The sequence below is a fragment of the Prionailurus viverrinus genome, chromosome B3, assembly GCF_022837055.1.
Source record: "Prionailurus viverrinus isolate Anna chromosome B3, UM_Priviv_1.0, whole genome shotgun sequence".
Taxonomy (NCBI): Eukaryota; Metazoa; Chordata; class Mammalia; order Carnivora; family Felidae; genus Prionailurus; species Prionailurus viverrinus.
Window position 1 is genome coordinate 2,449,286 of NC_062566.1, and position 12,926 is coordinate 2,462,211.

A 12,926-nucleotide genomic window follows, 5' to 3' on the forward strand; every position below is an offset into this window, starting at 1 on the left:
GCTCGCTGTCATCTGCTGTGTGTAGCCACATGGCCCCGTGCTTCCACACCCCTTCTCTGTTTGACAGTGGGAGTTACTCACCAATGGATCCTCAGTGGCTGAAAGGGAGGGCAATGTGGGGGATGGGAGGAGGTTGGGGGCGAGGGCAAAGAGGAATGCCCGGTCCACCTCCCACAGATTGCCCTCTGGCTCCCTCCAGGCCCTCTGGTGCCTGGTGGAGGTAGACAGGAGGTGCATTCTAGCTCGCCCACCCCATCACACCTGCCCTCAGAACAGGCCCTCCCCCCACTCCACAGTGCTTGGGCTGCCAGACCCCAGGAGTTAGGTGGTGGATGGGGAGGAGGCTTGTGCTTGTGGGTGGCCAGGCCACCCCCCCTCTTCCAGCCATCCCAGCTGCCCCCATATACAGTGGCCAGGAAGGACTGTTTGTTCAGTCTTCATAACAGAGGGGTGATTACCGGCGCTGGAGGGGAAGACCAGCCAGCCTTGGTCCCCTCACCTGATACCCTCCCTAGGTTTTATCGAATCTCTGTGTCTCACAATTACCTGTAATTTCATTGCCTTCGTGGGAAGAAGAGTGCTTTTCCCTGCAGCTAAGATTTTTCACCTTCCCTGGACTTTGCCTCCTCAGCCCCCAGCTTCTTCTCCTCATTTCCAGCAAGCATCATGAACAATCCTTCCCCCCACCCCAGCTCTGCCCGCACCCCTACCCTGGCCACTCACTCCTCAGCCATTCTCCCACAGTTGTCCTGCCCCGAGAGAGAGAGGAGGGTGGGACAGGAAGGCCCTCAGGCTTGAGGGACCCCCAGCTTGAGGGACACACTCCATGGGGCTCTGTTCTGTGGCTGAAACAGATACTGAAATAGGAGAGAAGGTGCTGATGGTTTCTTACCTCTCTTTCCTCCCCAGAGACCTTCTTCTGACCCTGGATCTCAAGCACATCTAGAAGGAGGAGAGCAGTGGAGCTCAGGTTTGGCTTTACTCATTCATTCATTCATTCATTCATTCATTCATTCATTCATTCACCATTTTAACAAATACTCGTTAGGACTCTAATATGCAGTAGGCAGTTGGCAATCAAGGACTACTTACTTAACACAGGATTGTTCAGCACAGTTCCCAGGTGAGGCGTGGTCATAGACATAATTTTAGGACATGGTAGCTGCCTTTGAGAAATTTCAAATCTGCCTGGACATAGAGACGGTTGTAGATTGAATAGCTGATCGGATCCAGCACTGTTGGAGGTAATACTGTTATCCTTGTTTCAGAGAAGAGACAAGTGAACCTCGGAACCTGTAGCCCTCCCTCCTCTCACTGCCTACTTCACCCTTTGTGATTCAGTACTGCCGAACCACACTGTGTTCTCTGTAGACACCGGGTTCTTTTGCATTTCAGACCTTGGCCCCTGTGGTCCCCACGGCCTGGAACACCATCCCTGCCTCTCCTTCGCCATCTTCTGTAGCATTCGTTTTCAGAGTGCTGAGCTGAGTGCCCATCTAGCCACCTTGCACAGACCTCTACCTGAGTGCCCACCGCATCATACAGAAATTAGCTGTGAGCGTGCGTGTCTTTCCAACTAGACGGCAGGCTTCTCCACGGCGGGACTTGTGATTCATTCGCCCCAGTCCTGCCACGTGCCACCCAGAGCCTGGTGCAGAGCCAGCATTTTAGAAAGATCGGCTGAAATAACAGATGGGTAAAGTCACTTGTCTAAAGTTGCGCTGCTAGCATGGGGTCAAAATGAGATTGGAACCACGGTTGTTGTTACCGCTAGGCGCCTTTATGTGAGTTAGGACAAAGCTCCCTCTCTGAGTGGAGGGACTGCAAAAAGAGGCAAGCCTTCTGCATGGACCAGTGAGAAAAAGACACTCCATCCCTGGCTGCTGCAGCTCTGTGCCAGGGTCCCAGCTTGGCTGAGCCAGAGCAAGGACAAGATTTCAGCCCCCTTCTTGCCGCCCAGGAGTCCCAGCTCAGACCCAGCAAGGGATGGCCTGTTTAAACCCAGGGCAGCCCTCTTCCTTCTTCTTTTTTTAAAAATTTTTTTAAAACGTTTATTTATTTTTGAGAAAGAGAGAGACAGAGCATGAACGGGGGAGGGTCAGAGAGAGAGGGAGACACAGAATCTGAAACAGGCTCCAGGCTCTGAGCTGTCAGCACAGAGCCTGACACGGGACTCGAACTCATGGACCGTGAGATCATGACCTGAGCCAAAGTCGGACACTTAACCGACTGAGCCACCCAGGTGCCCCAGGGCAGTCCTCCTTCTGAAGCCCATACTCTTCTTCTCTGCCAGTGAACAGGAGCAATTCTCCCTAAGCATTTCTAAGTCAAAAGAAAACTCTAGTGTGTGTGTGTGTGTGTGTGTGTGTGTGTGTATGTGTGTGAGAGAGAGAGAGAGAGAGAGAGAGAGAGAGAGATTTTTGGCCAGAGCAACCCTCATCCTGTTGCCTGAGCATAGGTACCCAAGACAGTGGGAAGATTGTCCAAGAAAGACAGGGCTGCAGGACCACCGAAGATAAAGAAAAACCGCTGCTGGGACAGGAAGCATTTTGCCGAGAGCATGGAGGGAAGGTACATCTTCCAACAGTTGATAAGAATTTGGATTTGGAATCTGAAGGCTGAGGAACTATAAGCAGAAACTGAGCATTTCCTGGAATTAGCAATAAAGGACTTAACTGGAAAGATGTGAGCCTTGGAGGGCGAGAATAGAGTGGCGGATCTCAACGAGGGGCAAGTGAAACTGAGCCTCAGTTTCTGCATCTGTAAAGTGGGGCTGACAATCTCTAAGTCACAGGGGATCAATGACATAATGTAGGTGAAATGATTGGCATGGTAAGTATGTGCTAAATGGCGATGGTGAGATGATCTTCATGAAACGATTGATGATGATAATGATGGTGATAATAACATGGCGGCAGTGGTATAATACTTAGGGTAAGAAATGTGTGCCACTGAATATAGAGGTGAAAAGAGCACAGCCAGCCTCTTCTAGAATAGGACAAAGAACAAGAGCCTCTCATCCTGCTTTCGTTCCCATCTCCTCCTCTCGTGGCTAATGCACATACCGAGCAGAGTTGCTAAAAGCCCCGGCAGAAGAGCCACAGGAGGACTGAAGTGACCGGAGAGGAAGCTCTCAGGTCCTCCAGGCCCCCCTCCCTAGCACTCCATCATCCCACTCACTTGGGGACCTTGTGTGCACTAGGACTCCCAAGAGGGACAAAGGAGTACGGGCTGCTGTGGGGGCTCAGGACTCAATGTTCTTCCTCGACTGGGAGCACAGTGGGAGGGAGCGGTGGGCAATTAGAAGTTGGAACATCTGGGAGAGGCAGGCAGAAGGCTGCGGAAATATCACATGTGTCATCTGAGGCACTGCCCTGCATGTACAGAAGGCTGGTATCAACACTGGACAAATCTTTATTGCATGCGCATATGCCTGCCACTGTGTTAGGCCTCTGGGATCAGTAGGTGCAAAACAAATGGTTCCTGTTTTCACGGTGATGACTTCAAATGTAGCCCAATCCAAATACTCTGTTAATTTCTTTTTTGTTTTTTAATTTTTTAAACACTTATTTATTTTTGAGAGACAGAGAGAGACAGAACGTGAGCGGGGAGGGGCAGAGAGAGAAGGAGACACAGAATCGGAAGCAGGCTCCAGGCTCTGAAGTGACAGCAGAGAGCCTGACGCGGGGCTCAAACCCACGAACTGTGAGGTCATGACCGGAGCCAAAGTTGGACTCTCAACTGACTGAGCCACCCAGGCGCCCTCAGAGTGAATCTTCTGAGACACAAATCTGCTTAAGCTGCTCCTCTGCTCAGAGCCCTCCTGTTGCTCTTTATTTCATTCTGCATTGAAGGCAAGTCCTTGCAAAGACTCAGAAGGCAGTCCTAGTCTTGCCCCTGGTTGCCTCTTTAACATCAGACTCTGAGAGCAACAAAACGAAATCCACTTCCTGGAAAAGGTAGGGAGGAAACACAACCTTGGGCCTCCTTTACCCCTGGCAGATTTTCCTGGAAGCACAGTGTGACAGCCTCCCCACGTGGGACTCTGCATTAACTTGACAAACAGCAAGAATCAGTCATGGGAAGGCAGAGCCTTTTAAAGACATCCCTATAAATAGATATTAAATACAAGTTAAAAATTAAGGACCAGCCAGCCTCACACAGGGAGAAGGTGTTTGCAGTCTTACTAAAGGATCCATCTCCAGAATATATAAATAGTTCCTACAAATCAATAAGGAAAAGTATCCCAGGAGAAAAATGAGCCAAGGGTATGCAAAGGCAGGTCAGCGTAAAAGCATGAACGGCCAATAAACATCTGAAAAAACAAATTAGTCAACCTCATCAGTAATCAAGAAAATCTAAACTAAAACAATAAAATGTCGTCTGCTGCTAATGTCATGGGCAAAAATAAGAAAGATTGATGACACATAGTACAGGCGAGGGTGCAGAGCAATGAGAATACAAACCGATACAACCTTTTTGTAATTAGCACTCTGACTTTTGAAATGCTAACTTTTCGGGGCGCCTGGGTGGCTCAGTCAGTTGAGCATCTGACTTTGGCCCATGTCACGATCTCACCGTTCTTGAGTTCCAGCCCCACATGGGGCTCTGTACTGACAGCTCAGAGCCCAGAGCCTGCTTCAGATTCTGTGTCTCCCTCTCTCTCTCTGCCCCTCCCTGCTCATGCTCTGTCTCTCTGTTTTTCTCAAAAAAAAAAAAAAAAAAAAAAGATATGCTAACTTTTGACCTAGTAATTCTACTGTTTAATATATGTCTTGTATGTTTATGCTTGTGCCCTAAGGTATAGATAAAAGATTATTCATTGAGGCAGCTTATATAGGTGAAAATTGAAAGAACTCTAAATGCCCATAAATAGGAATATAGTTAAATGAAGGGCGTTCATAGTGTGGAAAGAGTTAGATCTCTAGGTGCTGACCTAGAACAATCTCAAAAATAGTACTGACAAATGCAAAAGGCAAGTTGCAAAACGATACACAAGGCAATATCCATTCATGTTTAAAGAAAAAAGTGAAGCGAAATCCTATTTATAGATCTCTGATTGTTCATACATTTGTACCAATAATGCGTAGAAAGGCCTGAAAGGATAGGTGTGTAATTACGAGGTGGAAGGGGTGGGACTCAGGATGTGAAGGTGAGTTCCAGTTTTTACTCTCTTTTGACATCATTTGCCAGACTTTTACCAGAGAATTGTGTTTGTGTATTATTTTTGTAATTACAAGTTGTGCACAAATGCATTTGTATATTATTGGTTGAATTTACAAATTCATGTAAACATTAAGTCTCTTTTACAAACACAATGGCTTTCCCACATCGAAACCCCCCAGTATACCCATTTCACGGATGGGAAAGCAGGCAGAGAGAAATGACTTGCCAAAGCCACAAAACAAGCCAGTGGCGGGATTGCAGGATGAAGCCGATACTCACAGAGAAGTTAGAGCGGTCAACCTGGGGTAGGCAGACGGAAGTAGGAAACAATCTTTATCTTCCAGGGCCTTACAGCCTCACTGATGGTGAAAATTTGCAAGGTTCCAAGAGAAGGTGGCCCAGCATGGTGAGAGCCAAATTACCGCGTTAACATTGATGGAGACTAAATGCAGATGGTCCTGACTTACTATGGTTGGGCTCAAGATTTTTCAGCTTTACGACAGCGGGAAGGCAATATGCATTCGGTAGAAAGCACACGTCTGATTCTAACTTCTTGTTTTTTCCCAGGTCATCGCCATGCCATACGATGCTCTCTGGTGGTGCTTAGCCATGTGACCACGAGGGTGAACAACCGATATTCTGACAACCATTCTGTGCCCAAATGACCATTATTCTGTTTTCGACTTTTAGCACAGTGTTCAACAAATGACATGAGGTAGTCAACACTTTATTATAAAGTAGGCTTTGTATTAGATGATCTTACCCAGCTGTAGGCTAATGTAAGTGTTCTGAGCACGTGTAAAGTAGGCAAGGCTAAGCTATGCTGTCCAGCGCATTTTTGACTTATCATATTATCTTTTTTTAAATTTATTTTGAGAGAGAGAGAGATTGGGAGACAGAGAGTCCCAAGCAGGCTCCATACTCCCAGCGCAGAGCCTGATGCGGGGCTCGATCTCACGAACCATGAGATCACGACCCAAGCCAAAATCAAGAGTCAGATGCTTAACTGACCAAGACACCCAGGTTGCCCTCAACTTATATTTTCAACTCATGATGGGTTTATCTGGATGTAACACCACTAAAAGTCATGGAAGATGTGCCAGGCAGAGTGTTGAGAGCTTTAAATGCAATACTTAATTTTTTATTTCCTGTTGACCTTATAATATAGGTACTACAATTACTATGCCCATTTTACAGATGGGAAAACTGAGGTGAAGATAGGTTAAGCAAGGAAGTAGGAAGTACTGGAGGTCAAATGAAACCAGTTTCACTGCAACCTAACACCCCCTTTTTCTCTTGGGGAAAACTTCTATGCCAGAGGTCAGCAGAGGAAAGAAGGCAAGGCCCTATTGTCCTGTTGTCCCTATGCAGTGTTATGCTAGGGACAGGGCACTAGGAGTCCACATTCCAGAGGAAGGGAATTCCTTCTATTGCTCTGTCTTCACGTAGGCAAAGCCTGAGAGTAAGCTTATCAGCGAAGAGAGACACAGGCTGCCTGGATGCCAGACAGGGTGGAGGGGACTTTTACTCTCTGCTGTTGTTGCTGTTGTTATGGGAAATTTCCAACATATACAAAAGTGGAGGGAAAACTGTGATGAACTCAATGTCCAAGAATGCTTTTGGTCTAAACTCTGTCCCACAGGGAAGGCTTTCCTGGAAGAAATAAGAGGAGCTCCAGAAAGTCCTGCCTTCTCCATGGTGGGCGGGAATGGATAGGGAGGGCTGTGGAGGGGTGGCGGGGGCTGACCCCTGAAGAGGGGCTGAATAGAGAAGGGGAAGGCCTGCAGCCCACTCACAGCTGTCTCTACAGACCACCCCAGCCACGGAGCTGGGGACGACCTGAAGGTTAGAGCTCCTCCCACTTGTTTTTTAACTTGAGATATAATGTGCATGCCATAGAATTCACCATTTAAAAATGTACAGTTCAAGGGCGACTGGGTGGCTCAGTCGGTTAAACGTCTGACTTCAGCCCAGGTGATGATCTCACGGTTTGTGGGTTTGAGCCCTGTGTTCAGCTCTGTGCTGACAGCTCAGACCCCGGAGCCTGTTTTGGATCCTGTGTCTGCCTCTCTCTCTGCCCCTCCCCTACTCATGCGCTGTCTCTCCCTCTCTCAAATATAAATAAACATAAAAAAATAAGAATGTACAGTTCAGTGGTTTTGAGTATATTCACAGAGATGTGCCACCAACACCCCCATATAATTCCAGTACATTTTCATCACCCTGTAAAGCAACCCTGTATTTATCAGCAAAATTCCCATATTCCCCTCTTTCTTCAGCCCCCAGCAACCACTAATTTACTTTCTATTTTCAGGGATTCTGGATTTTTCATATATGTGGAGTCAGGCAATATGTGGCCTTTTATGCCTGGCTTCTTTCACTTAGTATAATATTTTCAAGGTCCATTGATGTCATAGCACATATCAGCACTCCAATCCTTTCATGACTAATCTTCCATTATATAGATATACCACCTTTGGTTTACCCAGCCATCCATTCATGGACCTTTGAGATGTTTCCACTTCGTAGCTGTCATGAATAACATTGCTGTGAACATTTGTATACAAGTTTTTATGAGGACATGTTTTTATCTCTCTTGATCATATATCTAAAGGAAGTATTTCTAGGTCATACAGGAACTCTGTGTTTAAGTTCTTAAGAAACTGCTGAACTATTTTCCACAATGGCTGTAGCATTTATTTCCACCAGCAGTATAAGAGAATTCCCATTCTCTGCATCTTCATTAATATTTTCCTTTTTGAAAATTATAGCTGTCCTAATGGCTGAGGAATGGTATCTCACTATGGTTTTGATTTGTATTTCCCTGATGACTAATGACGTTGAGCAGCTTTTCATGTGTTTGTTGGCCATTTGTATATTTTCTTTGAAGAAATATCTGTTTGGATCCTTTGCCTGCTTTTCAACTGGTTTGTCTTTTTGTTGTTGAGTGGCAAGGGTTTTTTTAAGAGATATTTTTGATGCTGTACCCTGATCAGATATATGATTTGCAAATATTTTCTCCCATTCAGCGGATTGTCTTTTCGCTTTCTCGTAAGTGTCTTTTGAAGCACAAACATTTTACAATTTTAATGAAGCTCAATTTATCTATGTTTTTCCTTTGGTTGCTTGTGCTTTTGGTGTTATACCTAAGAAACTGTTGCCTAATCCAAGGTCATAAAGAATTATGCGTATGTTTCCTTCTAAGAGTTTCATAGATTGGCCTTTATATTTAAGTCTTGGTCTATTTGGAATTGGTTTTTGTAGATGGTGTGAGGTGTGAAGCTTCTTTTCAGTTATTCTTCGACACCTGCTGCCAGGGAAGCTCCTAATTTTAATTACCAGGCTCAGCACAGAGGCAGCAGGCCCCAAACATTTCCATCTGGGTAGCACTGGATAGTTTAAACTACATTCTCTTATGTGATCTCTCTAATAATCAAGTCAGATAATTACCCAATTTTATTTTGTTTTTTTTTTTTTAATGTTTATTTTATTTTTGAGAGAGAGGGAGAGCGAGAGCAAGTAGGGGAGGGACAGAGGCAGAGAATCCCAAGCAGGCTCTGTGCTGTCAGCACAGAGCCCGATGCAGGGCTCGAACCCACAAACCGTGAGATCATGACTGGAGCCAAAGTTGGATGCTTAACTGAGTGGGCTGCCCAGGCGCCCCTCCCCAATTTTAGGTGTAAGAATACAGACTTGGAGAAGGTGAGTGAGTTGCTTAAAGTCATGTAGGAACACGAAAGGCAGAGTCAGAATTTGGTACTAGAGGAGATAACCCTGGAAGAGGGGAGAGGGGCGATGGAAATCCTGGGTCATGGTCTCAGTTCTTCCGTTTGTGTTTGTATGAACTTGTACAAGTCAGGTACCTTTTGGGGTCTCAACTGCATCATGGGTGGGCAAGGGAGTTGATCTTGGGTAATTACAATAATACTTTAATGAGCACCTACCACATTCCAGGCTCTGTGCAGGCCGCTTTAAGTATACCACCTCTAATATTTCCAATAACCTTACCTAGGCAGGCAACTCTTCCTTTCCCAGAAGAGAAAATGAAAACTGTGCAGTCAGTACCTGAGAACACAGTCTGGAAATGTCAAGGCTGGACAGAGAACCCAGCCTGTTTCCTCTCTGCTACCTACCCTTCCTGAGTCTGTGTGCTTATCTGTAAAGGTTAATTAACGTTCCTTCCTCCTACGATTGCTGTGAGCAATGTGGGCAGAGCCCTTCATTCGTGGGCTGAATCCTTACTGGGCACTTACAAGACGCTAAAGCCAGCTGTAGGTGAGGATAGAACAGAAAACAAGACAAAATCCCTGCTCTCATGGAGTTGACATTCTAGAAGGGGGAAGGGAAACAGAACAGGGAAAGAAATTTACACACACACATCAGGTAGTATCAGACAGTGATGAGTGCTAACAGAAAACAGCGGGTGGCAGTGGAGTGAAAGCAGCCAGGAAGCCATCAGGTGACTCATGCACAGAGGACTGAATGATCCAAAGGAGGCAGAGAGGGAAATCTGGGGGCAGACTGTCCAAATAGAGGTTATGGGACTAGGTTAGTGCAAGAAGCTTCTCTGTACTTCCACTATGTGCCAGCAACTGCTTTGGGCAGAGTGTTCAGAAATGAATCCAGTCCAGTGGTCCAAGTGCTCGCTGTGAGGGAGGAGACAACACAGAGCAGATCATTTCTTGGCCGATGAATGGGTGCATCTAATTACGAGGTGAAACATTAATTAAAAAAATTTTTTTTAAGTTTTATTTATTTTTTAAGAAATTTTTAAATATTTATTTTTGAGAGAGAGAGAGAGAGAGAGAGAGAGAGAGAGAGAGAGAGAAAGAGTGCAAGCAAGTGGGGGAGGGGCAGCAAGAGAGGGAGACAGAGAATCCGAAGCAGGCTCCAGGCTCTGAGCTGTCAACATAGAGCCCTTTGCGGGGCTCCAACCAAGAGATCATGACCTGAGCCGAAGTTGGATGCTTAAACGACTGAGCCACCCAGGTGCCCCTTAAGTTTTATTTATTTATTTATTTATTTATTTATTTATTTATTTATTTATTAAGAGAGAGAGAGAGAGAGAGAGAGAGAGAGAGAGAGAAAGCAGGGAAGGGGCAGAGAGAGGGAGAGGGAGAGAGAGAGAATCCCAAGCAGGCAGGCTCCAAGCCCGATGCAGGGCTCAAACTCATGAACCGTGGGATCGTGACCCAAGCCGAAATCAAGCGTAGGACGTCTAACCGACTGAGTCACCCAGGTGCCTCTGAAACATTAATTTTACCCATGTTTTTGCAAACGTGTCCTGCAGGCGCGGAGACCTCACCGTAAGAGATCACCAACGTGACCAGGTTAGGGCTCCCTGTTAATTTTTCCTTCACAGCCACTGGGACCCTGTGGTTTCGTTCCCCCCTCCAGGCACCAGGGTGCGCTGTATCTTCTCTTGGTGCCGGCTGACGACGATGCCGCGCTCTCCCCACTTCTTGCTGAGCCGCACTTCCGGCGGCAAGCGGAAGCGGGGACTCGCAGCCGCCGGAGCCGGAGGCATGGCGGGGGCGGGGCTGGGGGAGGCGCGTGCCGAGCAGGCCGGGGGGTCCGTCTCCCCGGCCCTTTGAACCCGGAGCGTACAGGTGAGGACCTCTCCTTTCTTGGCCCAGCCCCCAAGCCCGTCAGGCCCTTCCCGAGGCCTCCCCGGCTTCCCGCCGCGGGGCGGCCCCCTTCCTGCCAGACGCCGAGGCTCCGCGGCCCCCGCCCTCCCTGAGCGGTCTCTTCCCATTGAGGCCCCGCCCCGGGCTTCTCTTTCCGGGGGCGCCCCCTTGGGTGTGTGTGCCCGCCCCTCGGTATCCCCTTACCGTTTTTGGAAGCTGTCACGAGGAATTGAGGGGGGGGGGGTGCACCGGCCCCCGTGGGGAAGCCGAGACGCAGCAGAGGAAAAGGACAGGTCTAGTGCCACTCGACGAGCTAGTGGCCCGATCCAGCCAGGCTTTCTTCTCGTTCCATAAAAAACGTGCCGAACGCACACGAAGGGCCAGCCCCATCGCTAGGCTCTGAGAAAACTTCGGTGACTGGTGTGGACGTGGTTGCTTCCTATCCGGGGGGTACCGTTTAGTGGGGGGAGTAAATTATTAAACGCACAACCCTGCAAGTACAAGTGCGTATTCAAGTCGTGGCCGTTACTGTGGAGAAGACAAAAAATAAACGGGGAGCCCTGTGTTGGAGAGAATGGTCAGGGAAGACTTCCTGGAGGAGATGGCAGTTAGGCTGCAACTTGAGAAGTTATGGTAAGGGCCTGGGGAAAGACGTTCTAGGCAGAGGGAACAGCACCTGTGGATACCTGAGTTGGCAAAGAGCTTGGCGTGAGGCAGGTCCAACGTGCAGCAGATGAAGCTTGAGAGGTGTCAAGCTCTTGAGTAGTGTGATGGGCGTGCAGAACACCCACAACCTAGTGCCACAGATAGGAGTAAAATGCAGGGACAGAGTTGCAAGCGTGGTAAGTGCCGTGAAGGAGAGGTGTGGCCAGTAAGTATTTTAGCTAATGGGGAGTCGAAGGAAGACTCCTCTGAGGAAGTGATTATGAGGCTGATGGCTGAATTGGGAGTTAACTCAGCAAAGGAAGGAGGAGAGCTTTTTTAGGTTTGGTTAACAGCAGGTGCCAAGCTTCTGAGACAGGAGGTAGGGTCCCTCTTGAAGAAAATAAATGGTTAGAGTTAACGGGAAAAGATGAGGCCGGAGCGGCAGAGCTGAGACCTTTGAGCACCTGGTTGGCATGTTGAGGGCTTGATTCTTCTCTTTAAGAGCAGTGGGGAGATACTGACCTGTATTAGTCCACAGGGGAAAGGACGCGGTCACCAAAGCATTTTGGAAAGGTCACTCTGGCTGTTGAAAGGAGTGGATTTAGGTAGGAAGCTGGTGCAGTAACGCAGACGTGAAAGTGTAAAAGTTCGGAGAAGGGTGCCGGCAGCTTGTGACAGGAGTAAGTGGAAGATTAGAGAGGACTGTTTAGAGGGTAGAATCTCCAGAGTTTGGTGACTGATCAGGGGGCTGAAGGAAAGAGGGATCAAGGAAGACTGTCAGGTTTCTGGTTCCTGCTAGCTGGAGAGTTGCTAGGCCATTCATTCACTGGCCTAAGGGAGCTGGGAGAGGGCCAGATTTTAGGACACTCGTAAGTTCCTCTCTTTTTTCGTAAGTCTCACCCTGACTAGAGGGGACTTTCATTACATACTTTTTCTATAGTGTTTGAGTTTTTATGAGCGTGTACTTTCATAATCAGAACAGTCAGGGAACAAATTGAAAAAGCCTTGAAAAACTCCATGTCTCTCAAAATCACAATTGTGTGATATAAAATTGTGTGTGTGTGTGTGTGTGTGTGTGTGTGTGTGTGTGTACGTACAGAGAGGGAGAGAGAGAGAGAGCATGCACGCTGAGGGAAGGAAATTCAGTGACGATTTCCTGTACGATTTGGAGCTGAAGCCAACAGGTCATCAGCTCCACTCACCCCACCCCTTCACACCCATCACCCCAGTTACTGGTGTCTTTCTCTTAAAAAGACAAATCAGAGAGGGGCGCCTGGGTCGCTCAGTCAAGCATCTGACTTGGGCTGAGGTCATGATCTCGTGGTTTGTGAGTTCAAGCCCCACATCGGGCTGTCTGCTGTCAGCATGGAGCCTGCTTTGGATCATCTGTCCCCCTCTCTCTCTGCCTGTACCCCACTCGTTCTGTCTCTCAAAAAAAAAATATATATGTATGTGTGTGTGTGTATATATATATATATATATATATAT

The 12,926-nt window shown here is 47.6% G+C and overlaps 1 protein-coding gene across 7 annotated transcripts in view; it reads left to right on the forward strand.

The window, feature by feature from the left end:
• The first annotated feature begins 6,955 nt into the window (after positions 1-6,955).
• The window catches only part of DET1 (DET1 partner of COP1 E3 ubiquitin ligase), a 37,021-nt gene continuing 31,050 nt past the window's right edge, over positions 6,956-12,926 (forward strand). For 3 of the 7 annotated variants that reach the window (XM_047863900.1, XM_047863899.1, XM_047863898.1), the window contains exon 1: positions 11,035-11,426. Coding sequence is in view for 1 of the 7 variants with exons in the window: in XM_047863897.1 (XP_047719853.1) it covers positions 11,424-11,426 (3 nt within the window). In the remaining 6 variants the exon portion in view is untranslated. Of the gene's footprint in view, positions 7,012-10,667; positions 10,776-11,034; positions 11,427-12,926 lie in introns of those variants that run through there. The other 4 variants (XM_047863895.1, XM_047863894.1, XM_047863893.1 and 1 more) reach the window with 4 other exon arrangements.